Below are 25,858 nucleotides of genomic sequence, written 5' to 3'. Positions count from 1 at the left end.
TTAAATTTTTCTCCTCTTACCTTAAAAATATGCTGTCTAGATTTGAACTCCCCTACTCTAGGGAAAAGACCTTTTGCTATTCATCTTTATCTATACCCCTCATGATCTTATAAAGCTCTAAAAGGTCACCCCTCAACCCCCTGTGCTCCAATGAAAAAAAATCCAGCCTCTCCTTATGACTCAAACCCTCCATTACCAGCAAAATCTGGGTCAATCTTTTCTGTACCCTTTCCAATTTAATAATATCCTCCCTATGTCAGGGTGACCATACGTATACAATGTACTCCAAAAGTGAACCTAACAACATTGCTATACAACTGCAACATTACATCCCAATTCCTATTCTGTGTTCTGACCTGATTACAGTCTTCAGGATATTAACAGGAAAAGACAGGGTAGATAAAAGTCAACTATTTTCACTGGTTGGGGATTTTAGAACTAGGGGGCATAGCCAGAAAATTTGGGCCAAACTGTTCAGGAGAGATGTTGGGAAGCACTTCCGCATGCAAAAGGCTGTAGATGTTTGGAACTATTTTCCACAAAGTTGATACTGTATCGCTGGTTATTTTTAAAACTGCAATGGATGAATTTTTGCCAAGCAAAGATTTTTAAAGGATATGGACCAAAGGCAGGTGTATGGAGTTGGGACACAGATCAGCAATTACCCTGTTGAATGGTGAACAGGCTCAAGACCTATTGAACAGGTCTACTGCTGTTCCTGTGTGAGTTGCAGGGTTGAAAGAGTGGCAAGGAAGAAGTGCAGGGGAATTAGGAGCATGTAATCTACTCCAAATTCTTCAGATGACCGTTGAAAGATGTTAAGAGCTTGACTTTCTACACATCCTGGAACTGTTGGAAGCCTCTCTAACTTCCTTGTCGGTGCTGTTGAGATTGAGCACCTCACTGTTTGTGCATGTCACATTTACATGTTTCCTAACACCGCAGAATGCTGATGCATTGTAGCCTCTTGATATATCAGTACAGAATGGTTTTAAATAACTCTCAAACTGCCTGAATTAAGCAGTCATCAAGAATTTGAAAAATCTTCTTATTGAATTTGTGTACAATGAGGTTACAGAATGTTTGCTTTTGGAAACTGAGATCCATCCAGTGCACTGAGTCTCTACATTTGAAATATTCCAAGCTCAGCTGCAGCATCAGGTAATACAAAGTAAATCTGATCAGTTTATGTATCCTAATTCTAAGATGAGTACCTAGTTTTTGCTTATTTAGTGCAACGACATCCCTTTGGCTTTTTTTTATGTAAGACTGGCAACTTATGAATTTGTAGATGTTTTGGACTTTGCCATCTTGACTAACAATTAATAGACAATATCTGGACCTACTTCATGTAGTTCAACAAATAGAAGAAGCTTTCATTCCATGAATCTGTCATTTTAATTTAAGCATCTTAAGTATCAGCCATCTTAAGTATCAGCCATCTTAAGTATCAGCCATCTTAAGTATCAGCCATCTTAAGTATCAGCCATCTTAAGTATCAGCCATCTTAAGTATCAGCCATCTTAAGTATCAGCCATCTTAAGTATCAGCCATCTTAAGTATCAGCCATCTTAAGTATCAGCCATCTTAAGTATCAGCCATCTTAAGTATCAGCCATCTTAAGTATCAGCCATCTTAAGTATCAGCCATCTTAAGTATCAGCCATCTTAAGTATCAGCCATCTTAAGTATCAGCCATCTTAAGTATCAGCCATCTTAAGTATCAGCCATCTTAAGTATCAGCCATCTTAAGTATCAGCCATCTTAAGTATCAGCCATCTTAAGTATCAGCCATCTTAAGATCTGACTGATTTGCAAAGATGCACTCGAACTGAAAAATGGAGCATGAGAGCTGTAGTTTTTTAGTCCAGTTTGTATGCTCCCTGGCAGGAGAAATTCACTGGTAATCTATTTCCCATAAAAAGGAAACTGTAGATGTTGGAGCTGCCAATGTTGTAGCATACAGTTCTAGAATATGCAGGATTGGCTGATAAAGGCATATGAGATTAGAGGGTACAAAAGAAACTTCGAAATTTGATTTGATGTGAAATTGTTCCAGGTATTATGCAAAAAGGTAGAGGTAGAGGAATTGGTCGGGGCCGTGGTATGAGAGGACAACCGAAACAGAAGCGCAAGGTTTGGGGTCCTGGAAGAGGAGCTGATGGTGGTATGATGGATGCTTCTGATGAGGTAAAGAGAAAGGTAGTAACTAACTTACTGTTGTGACATCCTTTGCCGTAATGTGTTAATTTAAGACATTGTGTTCTGTCACTGGAACCTGAACTGAATGGAAGAACACTCTGCTGCAAAATACAGTGGAACAGTCTCCCAAATCAGGCAGTTAAAAATCCTGTGGTTTGAGAGCTCTGTGCCATTTGTTGTGCAATGTGCTGTCTGGTGAAAATAATCTTCTTTATTGCCTTTTTAAAATTTATACTTAGTCATTTACCCCTCGTGCAAAGAATATTTCTCAAAGGAAAGGGTATGGCAGTTTTTTAGTGTGAAATGATAGTAAAGACAGTGCAAAGTTTAATGTATTAACCCGTCAGACTATTCGACTTACATGATGAACTTAGCCACTGGTTCTAGTATTTATTACTTGTAATGTATGTTCTCTAAACAATAATTCTTGGTAGTTGAAGCACCTTTGTTTTTTAATTGCGTTGTTTAAATTTTTGTGGTGTGGTTCTGCTTCATAAATGTTTCAGTCTGCCCTTCCTCTTAAATATTTGGCATTATAAAAGATTGACTTAATTCAAAACTGTTCAAAATTCTTGGATTGTAAACATAAAACGATTTTAAATTACCTGCCAAAAATTGAATTGCAAGTATAACCACTGTTAACTTGAAAAGGCTCGATTTGTTGGTTGCCCTTTTAGAAACATGGTATGACACAGCAATGCTAGAGGCTATATTGGCTCTTCAGAGTTCAATAAAATTCTGATTTCGCTGCAAGTGCAATCAGCTTCACTTTATTTACTTTGTCGAAATTGTTGATTTTTGAAAATCACAATCAATCTTCCTGTCTCTGTACTTAAAGAGAATGACCCAAGCTTTTTTAGTTTCTCCACACAAGTCTTCTATCCAGGTACATTATGCACTGTTTCTAAAGTCCTGGTGTTTTTGAATGGTGATGATCTAAATTTAGCACTACTGTAGCTGAGACTTAACCAGTGTTATAGAAAGATCTGATTTAACTTTACTAGAGGAATAGAATACAGAGTAAGTTAAGGATTGAATATCATTTTCCAGTAGCCTTCTCTATTTGTCCTGCCGCTTTCAAAGATTATCTGCTTATACTTTCAGGTCCTACAATCCTTTTAAATTTGTGCCGTTCATTTTGTCCTGTTTTTCCTCTCCTTACTAAAATGTACAACTTCATATAGGCAGCATGGTGGCTCAGTGGTTAGCACTACTGCCTCCCTGCTAGGGGTTCCACTCTTGAGTGACTCTGGAGTTTTCACATTCTCCCCATGTCTCGGTGATTTTTCTCCAGGTGCACTGCTTTCCTCCTACAGTTCAAAGATGTGTGGGTTAGGTGGATTTGCAGTGCTAAATTGCCTGTAGTATCTAGGTGGATTAGCTGTGGGAAATGCAGGATTACAGGGATAGGAGATAACAAAGTGTGGAGCTGGATGAACACAGCAGGCCAAGGAGCATCTTAGGAGCTCAAAAGCTGACATTTCGGGCCTGGACCCTTCATCAGAAACAGTTGTGGGGGGTGGTGTAAAGAGTGTTCTAAAATAAATAGGGAGAGAGGGGGAGGCGGATCGAAGATGGATAGAGGAGAAGGTCATTTAAGAGACTGCTGGACATGGAAATGGTCACAGAAATTTGAGGGTGCATACATGAGGATCAATGGTCGGCACAACATTGTGGGCTGAAGGGCCTGTTCTGTGCTGTACTGTTCTATGTTCTAGCTGGAGAGGAGACAGACAAGTTAAAGGGGCGGGGATGGAGTTTGTAGAGGTGAGTGTAGATGGGGAGGTAGGGAGGAGAATAGGCCAGTCCCGGGCTTGAATGTGGACTGTAGCCCATAATCATCCCCAGTGGGCTACAGTCCACATTCAAGCCCCGGACTGACCTATTCTCTCCCCCCCCCCCCCCCCCACCTACACTCAGCTCTGCAGGCTCTATCCCCGCCCCTTTAACTTGTCTGTCTCCCCTCCACCCATCTTCTCCTCGATCCATCTTCGTTCCACCCCACCCTCCACCTTTTCCAATGAAGGGTCTAGGCCCGAAATGTCAGCTTTTGTGTTCCTAAGATGCTGCTTGGCCTGCTGTGTTCATCTAGCTCTGCACTTTGTTCTCTTGTAATGTCCAGCATCTGCAGTTCCCATTATCTCTGATTACAGGGATAGGGTTCGGGATGCTGTTTGGAGGTGTTGACTCGATGGGCCGAATGGCCTGCTTTGCACTGTATGGATTTTATGATTCATTCGTTTACAAAGCACAAATGTGGAGCAGAGTATGACTATTTATCTGCGGATGCTGTCAAATCTGTCAGATTTCTGTAGCATTGTTTTTTTTTATTGAGGAGTGTGATGGAGTGTTCTTCACTTATCTGCATGTATGATTCAAGAAACTTGACCTGCTGGGCTTTTCCAGCAATTTTGTTTTTGTTCCTGATTTACCGCATCTGCAATTCTTTCAGTTTTCATTTAGATTTTATTTGCGTCTGAGAAGTTTCTAAGTATGTAGCTTCTTACTACAAGCTACTGCTACGGTTCGCACCCTGTTCTCAAGCTGTGAATGCATATTTTCAAGTTTGTTTGTTGTGTCCTAGTCCTGATGAGTGCAAGACAAAAAGGTTCAACTTGTCTCCTTTTAGCAATGCGTAAGTTTTGTACAACCAAGTAAATACCAATAGTTAGCACTGTAGGCTGAAAGCAAGAGGTGACATACAGAATGACCACTATGCACCACACTTACTACATTGCATCAACAGAATCAGTAAGAGACACACCTCTTGGTCTTTTATCTAGGGTCACTTTCCTCAGTTACCTCGATATGTGGACCTGGTAGCTTCTATCCTGGGAACTGCCAATCTTTTATATACTTCCTAATTTTCATCCAGTCAGTATCACTGCTGTTGCCTTTTTTACTGCTACTTTGAAACATCCTGTTGTGAACATTCATTTACACCTGTATGCCATATGTAAACACAAGCTTCATGACATTATTTTTATCATTATAGAAATGATTTTATTTATTCTAAATTTTTTTCTTAAACTGACACTTTGGGTAGGGACAACTTTGGGATTAAATGATTAGGAAGGTGAATTATAGGTTAATGTATCAACAATTCTAAGAATTTTAAGAAGTTGTACGAATTAACCTGGATTTAGTAGCATTGAGCTACCAGTTTTGCACACTGGGGAAAAATGTTTTCTTGTTTTAAGCAACATTAGTGATATAAATACCGTATCTGGCAGGATGGTTATGGAAATACAAATTTTCCTCGGAAGAAGAAGAAAAATCAAGATTTTTCATTCCATGGTGAAAAGATTAGAAAAGGAGGCATATGCAAGTATTTTCTGGAGGGACGCTGTACAAGGGTAGGTTCTGTGTTGTAAAATTTGTGTCTGTCATGTTATCTTAATCATCTAGGTAAGCTACTGGGATACATCAGCTAGAAATGCAATTAAATGTAATACAGAATTTCCTTCTCATTTTCAGTCTTCCCCTCCTATTGCACCACATTCCCACCTCATCCACTGCCGTTGTGATTGTGAATGTAGATTGTGGGTGGTTGCCGTTTTCAGGCTCTTGTTCATACAAGTTGGATTTTTGTTGGTGAACCCATATCCATTGAATAGAAATGTCAAGTTTAGACATGCATTGAACAGGAATGGTTTACAAACAATTAGCAACATGTCTTTGCTGAATTGGAAGCAAATCATAAATGATGTTTGCCAGACATTCATGAAATTGCCCAACTGCTGTAGTCACTGTTCAGGCAAAAACAATTTACTGTGGAGTTTGGATATAACATGCGTAAATATATCTCCCAAATTCAGTTATGGCGTGAAAGTCTCATTGTGTCCAAGTCTTATTTACCGACGTGACTAGGCCCAATCCAACATTGTGCTGACTCCCCCACTGGCATCTGCCCCAACCCCTACCTCTGAAGGCATATACTTTTGCTCTGTGATAGCTAGTGATTTGATGATGTAGTAGTCAATAAAGCTGTTTTAAAACAGCACTTCATGTGAGACTTTATGAAAGTTGGGCATGGTTTCTGTGTAGATTTTCTGACTCTTGCCTCCACCACAATGGAAGTTCACCTATAATGTGGTTTCACTTCTTGGATCCTGACATTTGTATTTTAACAGACTTTTACTGTTTTAATTTGGATGAAGTGAGTTGAGGAATATTTGTTACAATACAGAATGAGGCATGTGTCTGTCATTATTTTGTTGTAGAATAGAAACTTTTTAAATCACTTCATACCGGAATACACAAATCTTTAGTTTATTCACAGGCATAAGAAAACCTACACAGAGGATTGCATACATAGATGTACCTGCGTAAGTCAGATGCCCACATAGATTCTTGTCAGTTCTTAAGCTGAGAACTGGTTAACACCTATAATATTAGCCGCCTTACTTGATCATTTCAAGGTACACAAAAGTGGTAATTTTTCACTTTATGTTCCTGAGAAGAGTCGAAGAATTGCAATTTGTAAAATAAAACTTTCAAAAGTATTGTATTTTTTAGCTGCATCAAATTTGCCATCTTTGATTTGCAAATGGAATGGATTTTTTTTAAAGGGGGACCAGTGCAGGTATAGTCATGATGTTGTCATACAGAAGAAGAAGGACATCTGCAAATTCTACCTAAATGGGTTTTGTACCAAAGGAGATAACTGCATTTTCATGCATGATATCCTTTTTCTTTAATAGTTGTGTATCTGTGTAGAAGCATTCATTCTCTAATTTTGGCTTTCATTAGACCTTTTGTGTTCACGGGCTGATCCTCTTCTTTGAAATTTGTCTCATTTCAGAACAAAGCTGTGAGTTTCATTGCATTGAATTGTTCAAGTAGCTGCTTCCATTGAGCTTCAAGAATATTTTGATGTCTGTACTGAAAATAATTGAAACTAGTGATTTCTTGATGATTCTATAAGTTTTAGAAGCCAGTCCAAGCATTTAATACAGCCTTTATATGCAGAAATGTTAATCCTCAGAAAATACAAATTAGGTACAGAAGAAGGCCACTAGGCCCTTTTGAGCCTTCTCTGCACTTGTACTCCACGCTGCTGCCTACCCTGCTAACCTTTTCCCTCTTTATTCATCTAAAATCTGTCTGTCACTATTTTAAAAATATTCAACAACTCTGTTTCCACAACCTTTTTGAAGAAGAAAGTCCAGGTGTTAGTCGAATGACTTGGAGTTTGAGGATTATCACATCAACCATGATCTCATTGGACTTGATGAGGTTAGATAGTCTCAACACTTGTTTGAGAAACTGGTAAACATCTAAACTGAAAGCAAAGTTATTAAAACCTGACTGAATGTTAAATGCACCATTAAAGACCTTTATGAAGGTCGTGGTAGATAGTGAGAAAATTTGGTAAACCATCTTTGAGGCTTTTGCTAGAGCTTAGTTATTTCAGTAAGAGATTTGAATTATTCATAACACAATGAGCTAAGAACAACTTTGGGGTGTGGGCGAGGGTGTGGTGAGGATCTTGATTACCCTATCAAGTGATGCCAATCATATCCATAATCATCAGGGAGGATGGTGACATGATGACCTCTTATGTCACTGGACTGGTAGTACAGAAGCCCAGACTATTGTCCTCGGGGTGTAGGTTGAAATCCCATGGCAGATGGTAGAATTTAAATTTGATCAATATATCAGGAATTGCTTTTATTGATAGTAATCATGAAGCCATTGTCAGTTTTAATGAAAATAATTGTATTCACCTTTCTTTTGGGGAAAGAAATCTGTATCCTCTAGCCTATGTGTGACTCCCGCCTCTCAGATGTGGTTGATACTTTCACTGATTTTTTAAATAAGTTTAGCAAACCACTCAAGTCAACGGCAATTTGGCATTACCAGTCATACACTTGAAGCTTGAAAGAATATAAATATAGTTGAGGATATATTCATTTCAGCCACAGAATCAAACAATAATTTTGAAGGCAGGAAGTAATTAATTTTCTGTTTGGAGCAGCCCAAACCATATCGCATTGATGTGAAGGTGGACTGTGGAGGTTAGGGAATAATCCTGTGTTTTGGTTTATCTGGGTGTTTTCTCTCACCACTAAAAGGGCCACATGCAGTTAGTTTTGAAGCAATCAGAAACAGAAATACTGCATATGCTGCGAACTACCTGTGAGACTAGGAGTAGAGAAGCCACTAAGAATTGGGTGTATTTCCGATTTTTAAGTCAATAAGCAAGAAGGCAAGTGAATCTAGTCCTTGAGCTGACAAGTTATCAGCAATGCGGTCTTAAAAGAAAGTTAGAGAGTTGCCTAGCCATAAAGTCAAGTTGCTTAGAATAACTGGAACACTGACATGAAATCAAAATGAATTCTTGGGAGCTTTGACGTACTTCTTGGGCACTGAAGGAATCTCAAAATATAAGGGAACTTTTTATTTCTGGGGCGATAGTGCAGTTGAACTGGATTTATAGTCTTAAGATTATATCAATACCACTGGCTTTGTTTTTAAATCTACAGTTTGTTTAAAAAAAAGGGGTAAATCATGGAAAATTGTTTGATCAAATTTGGTTTTTTGAATGGTTTGTGTTCTCTATGTAACATGTTGCATTTCATTAATTGAAAAACATACATGTATGCTTAATATTTTGTGAACTTTCTGAACATTCTTTCCCATAGACTGCCTTGTTCTTTTCAAGTTTTTAAATGTTTATATTCCTTAATGTACTTTTACGTGAATACCCATGCAAGTTCTACCACACCGGAGCAAAGTGCTATCAAGGAGATAATTGCAAATTCTCTCATGCTCCACTTACTGAAGAAACAAGGGAACTATTAGACAAGGTTTGTCAACAACTGCATGCAATTTAAAACATCATTTATTTCATATATAACCATATTGAATGCTGTGTGGCAAAAATATATCATATTGTGTCTCAGATGTTTGCTGATCTGTGGTGTATTAGCAAATCTTAACACATGTAATACTGAAGATGCAAAGTTGACTTCAGCATCCTTGTTACTTCCTATTTCAGTGACCAACCACAGCTTGCAGTGAGTGTCAATAAGTGAGATTTTAGTATCTTGGATGCTGTAAAGTCAGAAGTGTTGATTCTTTTTGAGTAGTGCTGAAGTTTATTTTAAGACTTTTGAAGAACCATCACTTAACGCAGATGCTGGACTGAATGAAATATTGATTTTGTATTATCATTTTTAATGAAATTGGGAATTAGATTTGTGTCTTGGTAATTGCATCACAGGTTTACATTGCCTATGAAAAGTGATGCCATTGACCGTTTCTGGGTGTGGCCATTTCACCTAATTCCTGAGAGCATTATTGACTTAACAAGCATTGGTAATTCTGTATTTGTATTGCCAGTAATTATACAGAAAGTGTGTTCAATTGTTTATGCATTTTTTTCCTTAAATTTGAAACCATGTTTAGGTTAAGTCCTAAACTTCGAAACAAGTGTTTGTTATCATATAGCATGATACTTGAGTTCTGATGAAATGAGGAAATGGGATTTGGGTGTATTACTTAATTGTTAATTGGGTGTGAATTGGTTGTATAAATATGGTGAGTTAGTAATTAGTGGGATAAGAGTTCTATGGATTGGTTAAGTGAGTAAGTGCTCTCACTAAAAGTGTACACTTGGACTTCAAAGACAGTTCACCGATGAACGTCAACGCTTTCACACATTTTGCAATTATTTTGTTATATCCATGCCTGTTTCACAAATCGAGTCATTATATTTTATCAGGTGCTGAACAATGAAAGTATAAATTACGACAATAACAATGATCACAACAGTACCAATGATTTTGATAATTATGAATATGATTATGAGTATGTGTATCATGAAGATGATGATAAGCTTGAAGTTGAAGAACTTAGGAAACAAGGTATAGCTCCTCTTCCGAAGCCACCGCCAGGAGTTGGATTATTACCAACTCCTCCACAACCACCAAACTATCCTGGTCCAATGCCAATGGGTCCTCCTGGCAATCAACCACAACCAACTTCACCAGGGAGGAAGATTCCCTCTATATTTGATATTGTTGTACAGCCAACGAGTGTTTTTGTTCACAAGATGGGACGAAGGTATGTTGATTTGCACATGTACTTTTGGAATAAAAGTCAGTAATCAGGCGTTAATTTGATGGGCTCCCAACACCATTCAAAGCAAATTCAGTAAAATATCTGTGTATATGTTGCACATGTATAGCCTTTTCTGATTTGAATAGATACATAATATGGTACTGCTATGTACTTATTGCAATTGTTTGCACAAGTCGGTGCTTTCCTTGTTTACTCACATTATCTAACTTAGACTTGATATAGATCCATTTGCACTAACAGCTGTTTTCAGTGAAAAGATATTTCACTTTGTACTGATGCTTGGCTAGGTGCAGTCTATTTCTAATCTAGAGTTGAGACTATCCTAACTGCAGTGAAATTATAACAAGCCTCAGTCCAGTTTATATTGCAGCTAAACAGGTCACAAGTCTGCATTTATATAATGGGAGTTTTGTGCAAATATAAGCCCAGACTAGGCTAAACTTTTTGTTGTGCAAATGTACCATAGACTAGAAACAATAAGCTTAATTTCTAGATGGTTTATTTGTTTTCACAATGTGGTAACGGTGTTGAAGGTATTGATATTCTGTTTAAAGAACCAGTGCTTTGAGTTAAATGCTGATTTTTTTTTTCGATTGAAAGCCGAGTGTGGTCTATTGTAAAATCAGTGATTTTGAAATCTGTGGGCATTTTAAATTAGTTTTCTTCATATTTAGAACATGAGTGTTTTACGGTCCTCAACAATTGCTTTGTTCAGAAAGTGATAGGAAAAAACCCAGCAGCGCAATATCGTCTTTCTGCCAGGTTTTATTACAAAATGACTTTGATTTTGTGGAGTAATAATGGGAACTGCAGATGCTGGAGAATCCAAGATAATAAAATGTGAGGCTGGATGAACACAGCAGGCCCAGCAGCATCTCAGGAGCCCAAAAGCTGACATTTCAGCGTCAGCTTTTGTGCTCCTGAGATGCTGCTGGGCCTGCTGTGTTCATCCAGCCTCACATTTTATTATCTTGATTTTGTGGAACTGTCTTAAATGACAACAAAGATTTTGCAAATTTTAATAAATGGTACATTACTTTTGAACAGCAGTGCTGTCAATGCCATTATATTGATTTGATCAGTCATTTGGGAGTAGGAGTTTGGGGTTAAAGACTTGGGTAGAGGGATGACAGATGGAGTTTAATCTATAAAAATGTGAGGTAATGCATTTTGGGAGTTCTAATCCAGATAGAAAATAAACAGTATATGGCAGAACCTTTAAGAGTACTGATAGGCAAGATGGATCTGGGTGTACGGGTACACGGGTCACTGAAAGTGGCAGTGCAGGTGGAGAAGGTAGTCAACAAGGCATACGGCATGTTTACTTTCATAGGCTGGAGCATTGAGTTTTAAAATTGGCTGGTAATGTTGTAGCTTCACAGAACCTTAGTTAGGCTGCAATTGGAATATTATGTTCAGTTCTGGTTGCACTATCAAAATGATGTGGTGGCTTTGGAGAGGGTATAAAAAAGATTTACCAGGATGTCGCCTGGTATGGACGGTATTAGCTATGATATTGGGGAAACTTGGTTTGCTGTCACTGGAATGGCAGAGGTTGACGGGCGACCTGATAGAGACCTACGAGATTTTGAATGGCGTGGACAGAGTGATAGAAGCTTTTTCCCAGGGTGGAAGAGTCAGTTACTAGGGTGCATAGGTTTAAGGTGCGAGGGTCAAGGTTTAAAGGTGATGTACGAGGCAAGTTTTCTTACACACAGGGTGGTGGGTGCCTGGAACTCATGCTGGGGCGGGTAGTGGAAGCAGATATGGCAATGACTTTTAAAGGGCATCTTGACGAATACATAAATAGGATAGGAATAGAGGGAATATGGTCACCAGAAGGGTAATGGTTTTGGTTGTCACAGGCAGCATGTTGGTGCAGGCTTGGAGGACCGAAGGGTCTGTTCCTGTGCTATAATGTTTTTTGTTCTGTTCCCTTTGTAGGAAAACAAGAAATCTACATATAATGCTGGAGGCTAACATGTGGGAAATTTTCTATTCCAATTTGAAGTTTTTACAGTAATACAGGGTTTCATGCATGGGCTTATTCTTTCTACAGTCATCTGCGGTCATAATAACCTGTGGTCAAAAACTATGCCGTGGTCGACCATTCAGATACAGAATAGAATTAAAGGGGTGGGAATGCAGGATTTTCTCAACTGGAGCTGATGACCTCCAAAGAAATGGGAGAAAGCAGAACCTTGTATAACACACATCTTGAGGCATTAATTATAGATTTGATTGAATTCTACTTAGAATAATGACGGTATTTAAAAAATAATTGAGCCTGACTTGGAGAGTGTGGAGTAGCAAGGACATTAACTGGTAGATTAAATTGCCTCTCTGGTTGGCTCAGAAAAAGAGATGGCTTTCTGTCTGTTTTTCATTAACCGTTTACTCTTTTGTAGGCCGCAGATTTGTAATTCACCATCACCTCCACACCCGCCATTTGAAGAAAACCAACTGCCGCCTCCCCCTCAGATGTTTGGAGCAGGTCCAGGTCCAGAACAAAACATGATGCCTCCAGGACCCAGTGGGCCTTCAGAGTCTCCTGGTAGTTTTGGTCCTCCTTGTCCTCCACATAGTATGCCAGTTCCACATGGTCTACCTGGGCCAGTCATGCCTTCAGGCTTACCTGGACAGCAAGTATTACAGGGCCAGCCTGGAACATCAGTTCCTCCAGGACACCCTGGTTTACCACCACCTCCCGGATTTCCTGGTCCACCAGTGAATGCAGGACCAAATGAATCTCCAGGTCATATGGGATTTCAGGGAGGTATGGTGAACATGCCAATGGAACATCAGGTGCTGCCCTCTCAAAATCAGGCGCACCCACAATTCACAGTTGATGCATCTCAACAAATGCAACAAGAAGGTTCATACCAGCAAGACATCACGTACCAGCAAATCCAAAATCCAGTGGACTTCTATAACTCCTACTATTCCCAGAAAATAGTGCATAGTTTGGAGCAAGAAAATCATATGGGAGGTATGAAATGATTATCACTCAATTAAATGAACATGTTTGAAGATGTTGCTTAAAGGTACAGTGTGTCACATTTAAAATAACTATGGTTCAGACACATGTTCAACATCAAAATAAGTATTCACATTTTTAAGTCAGTCTTCAACTAAAACTAATCAGGTTCTTATCATACAGTTAGGAAAACATTCCCGTATCCGCTGATGTAATAAATAGTTTCAAGTGACCAGAAGTTAATGGTCCACAATATTGAAACATGCTTTATGTCAAACAGAAAAGAGTAGAAGGCAATGCTGATAAGTTTAGATGAGTAGTGGTCGAAAACCAGCATGAAACAGATGAGCCCACTTTTTTTTGTAGCAATGTACTTAGTTTAACATGCATACAAGGCTACTCCAATATTGCAATACAGTGTTTTAAAATTATTTGTTATTTTTGTTGTGCCCATGTTATCCTGTGCCAAACCAGATTTCTTGCTTGTAATCCTCAAGTTGTGAATTAGAAATCTCAATAGGATTTTGCATTCCAGTCAGATGAGTGGGCAAACAATTTAATTTGGACCAGTCTGGCTTATCTCTGAGACTGTTAATGCATTGGTCATTATCTTCTAAAATTCTATAGATTCTGGAATTATTTCCATGGATAGAAAGATAGCAAATGTCACTCCACTATTTAAGAAGTGAAAACCGAGAAAGCAGGGAACTGTAGATCTAGATAGTGTTACATCAGTAGTAGGGGAATGCTTTAAGCTGTTTTAAAAGGTGGGGAAAACAGGCACCTTCGTGGCATGGTACTTAGCACTGTTGCCTCAGCACCTGGGACCCAGGTTCGATTCCAGCCTTAAGTGACTGTCAGTGTGGAGTTTACACATTCTCCCTGTGCCTTTGTGTGGTTCTGCTAGGTGCTCCAGTTTCCTCCCACAGTCCAAAGACGTGCAGGTTAAGTGGATTAGTCATGGTAAATGCGTGATTACGGGGATAAAGTGGGGTCTGGATCTTGGTATGATGTCACTGAGGGTCAACACGGGCTCACTGGACTGAATGGCCTCTTTCTGCACTGTAGACATTCTGTACTATGATTCTGTAATGATTTGATAGAGGATAATAAGCCACGCATTTGTGGTTGCAAGGTTGGTAGGAGCAATCGATGTACAGAGCATTTATAAAATAATGAGGTTAGAAAGAGTATTTGTAGAAAGGATGAACTTGTTGATAAATCGCTAAAGGCTGATGTTCAGGTACAGCAAGCTATTAGGAAGACTAATGGAATATTAGTTTTATTGTAAGAGGATTTGAGTACAGGAGTAGTGCAGTCTGTTATCCATTATAAAAGAGCTTTGTTCGACTGCACTTAGAGAACTAAGTCCAATTTTGCTCCCTTCATCTTGGGAACAATCTATTGCTGTGGTGGGAGTGCAACTAAGGCTTGTCAGATATATTCCCAGACAGTGGCACTGTCCTATGAGGGACAATAGAAAACTATTATCTGTAGTGTTTTTGAAGAGTGAAAAGTGATCTCGTTGAAACTTGAAGGAATAGACAGGAAAGATGCATGTAAAATATTACCCCTGGTGGGTGAGTCGAGAACCTGGAGCACAATTTAAAAATGGTTTGGTGGGGGAATGTCACAAAGTCCAAGATGAAGAAATTGTTTAGTCAGGCTTGTGAACTTCTGGAATTCTCTGCCGTGGAGGGATGGGAAGCTTAGTTTTTAAGTATAGTTAAAGTAGTGATTGATTGCCAGTGGTGTACAGAGTTATGGGGATAGGGTGGCTAAAAGGCATTGAAGTTTGGATCAGCTAATATTGTGTTGAATGATCTACTTCTGTTCTTTTATGAATTTATAATTAACAGGAAATGATTCTATACCTACGCCAGGGCAAGAGAAAGAGAAATTAATCTGAACATTGCAACTCTTGTCATAACATTTTATTGTAATTTCCTTGTAACATCCAGTTTGTAACCCATTAATGTCATGCTGGATTAAAAAACAAATATGTTTTATTTTGTCTTTTAAATATGCAGATGGAATATCAAATTTGACATCTGAGCAGAGGGATCATCAGTCTTACTTGGGCACAGATGATTCCAGAGACAGTGACACTGAATCAGATGCCAGCAGTTCAACAGGTCGTAAGCCGAGTGTTACTGTTCCAGACTTCCTCCCAGCCAAACAAAAAGCTTTATTTCTAAGAATTAAGCAAAAGCAACAAGAAGACGGAGGATCAGACAATAACCAGTCACAGCTGCTACAGAACCGGGACGAAGGTTGGTCTTTAATGCTGTTAATTTGATTGTTTTGGCACTAAATGGTGATTACTGTCTTTTATTTCCTAAATTGTTTTATTTTAGTTGCACCAATTTTTAACCACCTTGACCTGAAGGTACAGACAGTGAGATGGTAGGGTGGCTCAGTGATTAGCACTGCTGCCTCTCAGTGCCAGGGACCTGGGTTCATTTCTAGCTTTGGGTGACTGTGTGGGTTTCTGTCAGCTGCACCACGCATTCCATGCTTGGGTGGATTGGCCATGTTATAATTGCCCTGTAATGTCCAGGCATAATCTGGTTACGTGGATTAGCCATGGAAAATGCAGGGTTATGGGGATTTGGGGGTGGCTTTGTCCAGGGGGGGATGCTGTTTGGAGGGTCTGTGAAGACTCAATGGGCTGATAGAGGCCAATCCTCGCTGTAGGGATTCTGTGATTCTGTATAAGGTCTTTTTGGAATTTGTGTGCTGTAAGCGTCACAGTACCAATTAATCGGTTCTTGTGAGTGCATTAGTCGCCTAAGTATTGGTAGATTGGAAACAAAAGATCCAAAACTAATTCTTCTTTATTCATTTGGTCGTTATGTAGAAATAACTGCAGTTTGTTTCACCTTTGGAATGGGGTAGAACGTAAGCAGCATTGGCTTCTGCTTCAGTAGTCTTGTGGTCTTCCTGCTAGTTGTTCTGTGCACAGCCCATTTGGACAGCTGTTTGATAGATTGGAAGAAGCTTACTCTCTCTTTGATTAAATGCCATTTAATTGCGAAGTAACCTTTTCAAGTACTCCAGGCTCAGGAACTTTAATCTTGAGGGTATAAGGAGAAATGCCAGCATCACATTTTTGTATGTATAGGGCGTATACGTGGGAAGGGTCTTATTTGCTGTTATGGAGAGTATGTGGACTACTCATATTAATGTGCATAGTGAAGTCCTGCCATTTGCATGGGAAATGGAGTATCTTGCAAACAGTGAGCATGTTTGCTTATTGGAGTAAATTAGGTAGCTTCTGACCATCCATAACTTTGTGATCTACAAATACCATGACTGCAGAAAAGTAGAATTTTGAAGTTCCAGAAAGTCTCTTCTCCGATAAAGTGGCCAATTTTGGGAAAATAAAAGTAATGAATAATGGTAGAAAAAGATCATTTCAGTGATGCGGATTGGTAAGATATGACTGTCATTAGTCAGACTAAAAGGTACATTTGCAAGGTGATGGTTATGTAGATACAAAAATTAGACGAGAAGGTGAGATCATATGGTGCATTCATTTATAAAGGCAAACATGAATTAGTCATGTCTGAGATCAAAACGATAGCGGATTTAAACATCTCATAACAATGCAGCTGGGTGGAACCTATGTGTAGTACTGTATCCCATGACAATTGTGAATGTGTAAACACTGATGCCATAGTCATGAAATGATGCGCAGAATGCCTTATGTGGGTGAGCAAATTTGCAAATGACCAAGACACACATAATGAGGCTTTACTGTAATCAAATGTCGTTCAGTTACTGGATTTGTCATGTATCCAGTTCCCCAGCTCAATGTTGGACACTGAGTTTTTATTTAAAAGTGTAACATTTAAAAGTGAGGACGTCTCTTGATTTTTTTTGTTAGATGGTCAGAAGATTTTAGTATGAAACAACAAGAAAATCTATAGTTTTTTTGAATAAGATTATTAAGAGGATTACTAGGGAAAGATTGGGACCTATTAGAGACCAAAGGGGCAGCATGTGATTGGAACCACTGGATGTGGATGAGGTATTAATTGAATACTTCTCATACGTATTGGCAGGGAGAAGGACATTGTAGCCAGGGATTTCAGTAGGTATGTTGAGCTTCTAGAATCTTTTTAATGTTAACAGTGAGGAGGTATTAGATATTTTAGTGGGCATAAAATACTATGGGAAGCGAAGGGGGAGATTGCTGGGGCCCTGATGGCTATATTTAGCATTTCTGTGGCCATAGTTGAAATGCCAGGTGGCAGAAAGATAGCTGATGAGGTTCCTTTGTTAAAGAAGGGCAGTAGGGATAGCCCAGGTAATTTAGAGATGAGTTAGTCTGATGTCAGTGGTAAAGAAATTACTGGAAAAAATTTCCGAGGGACAGGATTAATAAGTATTTTTTGGTCCAAGGCTGGGTTTGATCAGGGATAGTCAGCACGAATTTGTTACAGGGAGATCCTGTTTGATTAGTTGAGATTTTTATTTGAAAAAGTAACTAGATTATTGATGAGGCAGTGCAGTTGATGTGGTTTATTGGATTTCAGTAAGGCTTTGGCAAGGTCTCGCATGGAAGACTGGTCCAAAAGCTAAGAGTTTATGGGATACAGGGCAACATGGCAAACTGGATCCACCATTAGCTTGAAAATAGGAGGCAAAGAGTGATGGTGGAGGATTGTTTTTTGTGATTGGGAGCCCGTGACTCCACGTTTATCACAGGAATTGGTGCTAGGACCCTTGTTAATGATTTGTATGTGAATGTAGAAAATCTTAGCTGCATATTTGCAAATGACACGAAAATTGGTAGTGGTGTTGTCAGCGAGGAAAATGGTCTCAGGCTACAGTCTGATATTGATCAGCTGGTAAATTGGGCAGAGCAATGGCAAGTAGATCTTAATCTCAATAAGTATGAGGTGATGCATTTTGGGAGGTTTAATAAGGGAAGGATATACAGAATACACGTTTGGTCCCGAAGGAGTACCAAGGAGCAAGGGGATCATAGTATACAAGTCCACAGACCCCTGAACGAGTCAGCATAGCTAGAGATGATGGTGAATAAGGAATACAGGATGCTTACCTTCATTAGCTGAGTTGCAGAATACAGAAGCAAGGAAGTTTTTTTTTACATCTTTATTAAAACATCTTTGATCACAGAGTCAAACAACATGGAAACAGGCCCTCAGCTCACCATGTCTATGCTGACTAACAAACACCAAACTGGGGTGGCAATCAAATGGGCTGCTGTGTCCTGGATGGTATTGCACTTCTTGACAATTCTTGGAATTGCCCAAGTTCGGGCAAGTATGGAGTATTCCATCACATTCCTGACTCTGCCTTGCAGATAATGGACAGGCTTTGGAGAGTTAGGTGGGTTAGTCAGCACATAATTCCTAGCCTCTGAATTACTCCTGTGGCCACATTATTAATATGACTGATTCAGTTAAGCTTCTGGTTATTGATAACCCCTCAGATATTGGAAGTGGAGGATTCAGCAGTACCAATACCTTTGAAGTCTAGGAGAGACTGATTGCCTGGCAGATTTGTGTTACAAGTTTTACTTACCACTTATTAGTCTGCAACTTACCTTGTTGCAGCTGAGTGCTGGTGAGGAGCGGAATGTACCAGCACATCTTTGGACTGGGAGGAAATCGGAGCACCCAGAGGACACGAGCTCTGCACAGACAGTCACTCAAAGCTGGAATAGAACCTGGGTCCGGTGAGGCAGCGGTGCTAACCACTGTACTACCATGCTGACTGCAACTGTGCCACTGTGTAATTTGGACCAAGTCTGTAATGAGAGAGTCCACGGACCTAAACTGAACATCAGCGAGTAGGTTATTGCTAAGCAAGTCATGTTTCCAACCCCTTCCATTATTTTGCCGATGATTTGAGATAAAGTGATGGCCCAGTACTTGTCTGGGTTGGATTTGCCCTTGCTCTTTGTTGACATGATGTTTGTGGGCACTTTTTCACAGGGGTTCCCTGCATTTCAACAATGAGTCCTCTTCAGAAGTGCTGTTTTTTTTAAATTCATTCACGGGATAAGGGCATCACTGACTGGGCAGCATTTATTGCCCATTCCTAGTTGCTCAGAGGGCAGTTTAGAGTCAACCACATTGCTGTTGATCAAGTCACATGTAGGCCAGACCAGGTAAGGATGGCAGTTTCCTTCTCTAAACGACATTAGTGAACTAGATGGGTTTTTCCAACAACACTATCTGGAAGTCAGTGGTGAGTGGGGTTCCACAGGGCTCTGTCCTTGGGTCTCTACTGTTTGTAATTTTTATTAATGACTTGGATGAGGGGATTGAAGGATGGGTCAGCAAGTTTGCAGACGACACAAAGGTCGGAGGTGTCGTTGACAGTATAGAGGGCTGTTGTAGGCTGCAGCGGGACATTGACAGGATGCAGAGATGGGCTGAGAGGTGGCGGATGGAGTTCAACCTGGATAAATGCGAGGTGATGCATTTTGGAAGGTCGAATTTGAAAGCTGAGTACAGGATTAAGGATAGGATTCTTGGCAGCGTGGAGGAACAGAGGGATCTTGGTGTGCAGATACATAGATCCCTTAAAATGGCCACCCAAGTGGACAGGGTTGTTAAGAAAGCATATGGTGTTTTGGCTTTCATTAATAGGGGGATTGAGTTTAAGAGTCGTGAGATCTTGTTGCAGCTCTATAAAACTTTGGTTTGACCGCACTTGGAATACTGCGTCCAGTTCTGGTCGCCCTATTATAGGAAAGATGTGGATGCGTTGGAGAGGGTTCAGAGGAGGTTTACCAGGATGCTGCCTGGACTGGAGGGCTTATCTTATGAAGAGAGGTTGACTGAGCTCGGTCTCTTTTCATTGGAGAAAAGGAGGAGGAGAGGGGACCTAATTGAGGTATACAAGATAATGAGAGGCATAGATAGAGTTGACAACCAGAGACTATTTCCCAGGGCAGAAATGGCTAGCATGAGGGGTCATAGTTTTAAGCTGGTTGGAGGAAAGTATAGAGGGGATGTCAGAGGCGGGTTCTTTACACAGAGAGTTGTGAGAGCATGGAATGCGTTGCCAGCAGCAGTTGTGGAATCAAGGTCATTGGGGTCATTTAAGAGACTGCTGGACATGCATATGGTCACATGAATTTGAGGGTGCATACATGAGGATCAATGGTCGGCACAACATTGTGGGCTGAAGGGCCTGTTCTGTGCTGTACTGTTCTATGTTCTATGTTCTACACTAATCCCATTTACTTGTACTTGGTCAATAGCCTACTATGACTTGGCATTTTAAGTGCTCACCCAGATGCTACGTTAGGCCACAGATAGAATATTGTGTGCAGTTCTGCTTGCCCAACTATCAGAGCGATTGTACTGGAGAAGTGCAGAGGAGGTTCATCAGAATGTTGCCTGGGAAAAACATCGAATGTAGAACATAGAAAAGTACAGCACAGTACAGGTCCTTCGGCCCACGATGTTGTGCTGTGGACTAATCCTAATCCAAAAATAGAGTAACCTAACCTACATTCCCCTCAAGTAGCTGCTGTCCATGTGCATGTCCAGCAGTCGCTTTAATGACTCTGCTTCCATGACTACCACTGGCAAAGTATTCCATGCACTCAACTCTCTGGGTGAAGAACCTCCCTCTGACGTCTCCTCTGTACCTTCCTCCTAACACTTTAAAACCTTAAAGAGATACTGGATAGACTGGGCTTGCTTTCCTTGGACCAGAGGAGGCTGAGGGGCATCTGATTCGTGGTGTACAAAATGAGAGGCATAGATAGAATAGATTGTGGGAATGTTTTCCTCATGGCAGACATGTCTTAGACCGGAGGACATAATACTAAGGTGAGGAGTAAGCAGTTTAGAGGAGATCGAACAAACATTTGTTCACCTACAGGGTGGTAGAACTATGGAACATACTGCCTGAGAAAACAGTGGAAACAGGCACTCCTGCAACATTTATGTAGCATCTGGGTGAGCACTTAAAATGCCAAGTCATAGTAAACTATTGACCAAGTACAAGTAAATGGGGTTAGTGTAGTTTGGTGTTTGTTAGTCAGCATAGACATGGTGAGCTGAGGGCCTGTTTCCATGCTGTTTGACTCTATGACTAACAGTTAATTTCTAATCATTCCAGGACAAATAGATTTCAAATCTTTTAGAATATTTTCTTAAGTTTTGGTTGATGTGTGTTGGGCAAGCATGGACCACCACTGTGTATGAATCTTGGCCACACCAATAATTTTGCTTTCAAGGGGGACGCTTGAGGAGAATAGAATTGCCGTGATACATTAACATGCGGAAAGGTGGGGCAAAGTTCAGTAAAGCAGACTTTGGACTGATTGGGCCCAATTGCAGGATTATTATAGTGCAGAAAGAGGCCATTCAGCCTCACGTGCCTGTACTGGTAGTGTTATCTGGTGCCAATCTCTTACCTTTTTTCACCTTATCCTTACACACTATAAGTATCCAAAAAAAAAATCCACTGCCCTCTTGAATACCCCAATTGAATCTGCTACACCACATTTCCAGGCAGTGCATCCCATATCCTAATTTACTCTGTGAGAAAGGTGTTTTTTTTTTCTCATATCACCCATGCTTCATTTGTGTGTCATTTTAAATCTACGCCCTCTCATTTTGTTCTTGTTTCTTTTATAAGATTACACAGCATCACACTTTGTAATCTGTCCAGCCATCTCATTGTTCTGAAAATCTGTCAGTTCCCCTCTCAGCCTTTTCTTCCACTTCTTCAATCTATCTTCATAACATAACCATTCCAGTGAATTGCTTTGCATGCTCTCCAGCGCATTTGGTTTTCTCCTATAATGTGGTGCCCACAACTGTATACACTGCTACAGTTGAGGTCTAACAGGTGTCTTGTACAAGTTCATGATCGCATCTTTGCTGTTGTATTCTATACCTCTGTTTTATATTGTATGAGTTCTTCTGATCAAAGTTCGTGTTATTTGTCTGCATTGAACCTCAACTGTCACCTATCTGCCCACTGCATCAACTGTTGTCTTTTCAGAGTTCCACAGACTCCTGCTCATAGTCTACAGTTCTTCCAAATTTTGTGTTATCTGCAAGCTTTGAAATTATCTCTGCACACCAAGATCCAGATCATTAATACATCTCAGGAAAATGAAGGGGTACTCCACTACAAACTTCAACGTGAAAAATAACCGTTGATCATTATTCTGTTTTCTATTGTTGAGTCAGTTTTGTGACCACGTTGCCATTGTTCCTTTCATACCATGACCACAACTTTCCTCATAAGTGGCCTTCTGTAACAAGGAGATGCAGAAACATGTATTTGTTAATGGGGGTAAACCAAAACAGATGGTCATGAATGTAAGATGGTTTCTTATAAATCTAATGAGTAACTGAGGGGAAACTTGCTCACTGAGAGAGCTTAAGAGTGAGAAATGTGCAACAGTGGAGGCAAGTTGCAGAAATGCCTTTAAGGAAGAATGGAAAAACGCATGGAAGAGCGTGCAGATCAACCACATGGCCTGTGTAATTCTGTGAATTGCCTTCTATACAAGATGGTGATGGACTTAAATGAAACTACATCAGCTTGCTTCATGGTGCCACATTGTGGTCAATGCTTCAAACTGCAGCAGTGAGAATGTTAGCAAAGTAATGAACAAAAATTGAGATACTGGATGCAGTGTTTGTGGAAATGTGTGTAAAGTGTAAGATATGATAATGATTATGATCTAGATTATAATTTGTTAACACTAATTCCAACCCTGCATTTTATCCTTTAGGTTCGCTTTTAAGCCATAATTTTAGCTTAAAGATGAACTTGGTTTTGTGATATGGTCATTTTATGTAGTGCATTATTTGTAGTACTTGGCTAAAAATTGCTTAGAAAACTGAAGCAAAACATCTGTTTCTGTGCTTTACGGTCCAACTCATTCATGCCAACCGGATATCTTAGATAAATCTAGTCCCGTTTGCTTGCATTTGGCCCATATCCATCTCAACCCTTCCTATTCATATACCTACAGTAGTAACTTCTGTTGCTTCCCTAAAAGTGTTCAGAAATATCTATATACCTTCTTTTCATCAATGTTCTAAACTGATTGTTTGCTTTTAGTGACAGATTAGATCTGTAATATTTTTCCTTCATTTTTTGTAAACCAAAGGAAAAGGGAATCTTGCTTATCTTTTGTGCTAATAACTTTGTTAATGCTGAATTATGAGACTGCTTTTACAATGTGGTCAAATTCATCTATAATTGGTAAAATCATTTTAAGAGACACCTTTGTTTTGATTCAACAAATATTGCAGCAGCACTTGTGATTAAATTTTGCAATTGAATTTTGAACTGCTTATATCGTGCTCCACCTCCTAGTGATTATATCCAAAGCTGTATTGGTAAAGTCCTTGGGAACTAGCTGCCCTCCAGCGTGTGGTGCTCAACACTGAAAAGGGAAAAAATGTTCACATTTGTTTGATGTTTGTAGACCAGTCGATTATGCTGGTGTGATTTTTTTCAAAATTGGTATTTAAATTTACTCAACTTTTGTTATTTTCAGATGAGACTGTAAATTGGTATTCAAGTGATGAAGAGGAAGATGGTAGTAGTGTAAAATCAATACTGAAAACTCTCAAAAAGCAAAGTGAGACAATGAAGAACCTGCAGCCTTCTGTAACTGAGCAGACATCATACACCTATATGGACCCAAGACTTGTGAAAGAAAAACCCCCTGAAAATAAACCTTCAGATCTTCGATTAAGAGCTGACTTGAGACAGGGTTCGACTGGAGAAGTCAAAAAGCCTTCAGAGGTAGTCTCTGCTGATCCTAGATTAGCAAGAGATCCCAGAAAGATGAAGGTACATGAGAATGCTAATGCAAGTCTTTCTGTGAGTGAAAGTCCTAAACATGATTCTCAACCTATCTCAAACACTAAGCAGCAAGGACTGGATGATGATGAAGAAACAGAACGAGAACTGAGGGAAAAACCAGCTATTATACCTTTAGATACATTACCCAGTGTGACCTTGAGGGATCCACGTTGTCAGCTGAAGCAGTTCAGCCACATCAAGATGGACATCACCCTTTCAAAGCCTCACTTTGCAAAACTTGTTGTTTGGACTCCTGAGGATCTCCTTCCACTGCCATTGCCAAAGCCAGATCCAGTGTCTTCAATAAATTTGCCTCTCCCTCCATTAATAGCTAATCAGCGCCTGAATAGAGCTCCAAGTATTGTAAATGACCCTCGTCAGATTGATCCACGGTTATCTTTGCGGTCTAAAGAGAGTAATGCAGCGAAAACAGAAAAGAATGCCGATTCAAGAGTTTCTTCTGAAAGACCATTGGACCCACGATTGCAAAAGTCATCAAATCCTAGATTGCAGAAAAGCAATAGTACAGATATTACTTTGAGAGAGACCCATGTTGCACGGCCAGATCCTCGCTTATCAAAAGTAAGCAGTGGTTCTACACAAGTGTCGGGCGTCACTGTAAAGATGGATCAGTCACTCCCTCCGTATGCTCCCAAATTATCTTCAAGTGGTATGGGACTTGGATCCCCTAGCACATTGCTGAGTGGCATCAGTTTGTATGACCCACGAACCCAGACTTCACAGAGTTTAGTGACGTCAGTTTTAACTACACAAGCAGATTCCTCTAAGGAAGGAGAGCAACTAAAGAAACCTCTTGTACCAAAAAATCCCACAAAGTCAGAAAATGTTCTCTGTGACTCAGTACTAACATTTAAATCTTCATTGGTGCAAGAAGATAATATTGCAGAGAATGCAAATGATCCTGCTGCAGAAAAATCAGACATTTACAAACCACAATTAAAACCTGAAGCATCCCAGGCATCAGCTACCACTTCTGCGCCTGCAGTACATAATCTACCAATCCAGGCTTTAGCTGGCTTAATCAGACCACAGTACAGTGACCCGAGACAAAGTAAACATTCTGGACCTCCTAGCCAAGTGGATGAAGAGGATATAAACAGTAAAAAGGATAAAAAACCACTGAAAGAAATGTTCAAAACTTTTGACCCAACAGCATCTCCATTCTGTTAGCACTCACATTGAGAGACTGTTATTCAGTCTGTATAATGTATCTTGTCCTGGTTCTTTAACTTATTTGGCTTGTTGGTGGTGTTTTATTTATTTTTTTTACTGTGTACACAGTCTGTTTAACTGTTCAACAAAATGCATGCAGTGGCACATGCAGACTGTATGACTAATTTTCTTTTGGTCTGAGTATGTAAGAACTACATTTTGAATGAATAATTTTTTATGGTAATAGAAATATATATATATGTATAGAGAGAATATACCTGTGACCACATTTAAATTTCTTCCCGGTGAAGTAATTGTTTTCTCGTGTACTGATACTGCTTAAAAACCTATTGTACAGTTCTCGCATTCTAAGTTATTTCTTGCTTGGCTATTGTGTGATTATGTATTATTGAAGTAGTACATCGAAAAATTGTATATTGTTTTTAGTACTTTCAAGTAACTACTTTTTGTTGTGAGAGCTAATAATAAGAAAAATGACTGCCACTTTTATACTGTACAGTTTCAGTAATATCACTCCCAATGGTATACTTAAAGTCAAGGTTCTAACCAGTTTTGAGTTTTGTTG

The 25,858-nt window shown here is 39.7% G+C and overlaps 1 protein-coding gene across 2 annotated transcripts in view; it reads left to right on the top strand.

Annotated features, from left to right (window-relative positions):
• The window catches only part of LOC125452367 (zinc finger CCCH domain-containing protein 6), a 52,686-nt gene extending 27,363 nt beyond the window's left edge, over positions 1-25,323 (top strand). For both annotated transcript variants that reach the window (XM_059645197.1, XM_059645196.1), the window contains exons 6-13: positions 2,059-2,189; positions 5,435-5,557; positions 6,773-6,884; positions 8,904-9,013; positions 9,931-10,271; positions 12,698-13,278; positions 15,297-15,539; positions 23,789-25,323. In XM_059645197.1, coding sequence (XP_059501180.1) covers positions 2,059-2,189; positions 5,435-5,557; positions 6,773-6,884; positions 8,904-9,013; positions 9,931-10,271; positions 12,698-13,278; positions 15,297-15,539; positions 23,789-25,290 — 3,143 coding nt within the window. In that variant the 3' untranslated portion in view covers positions 25,291-25,323. The remainder of the gene's footprint in view (positions 1-2,058; positions 2,190-5,434; positions 5,558-6,772; positions 6,885-8,903; positions 9,014-9,930; positions 10,272-12,697; positions 13,279-15,296; positions 15,540-23,788) is intronic.
• Positions 25,324-25,858: the final 535 nt, after the last annotated feature.

This window comes from Stegostoma tigrinum, chromosome 4 (assembly GCF_030684315.1).
Source record: "Stegostoma tigrinum isolate sSteTig4 chromosome 4, sSteTig4.hap1, whole genome shotgun sequence".
Classification (NCBI taxonomy): domain Eukaryota; kingdom Metazoa; phylum Chordata; class Chondrichthyes; order Orectolobiformes; family Stegostomatidae; genus Stegostoma; species Stegostoma tigrinum.
Note: the sequence above shows the minus strand (reverse complement) of the source record. Positions and strands in the feature narration are given on the sequence as shown.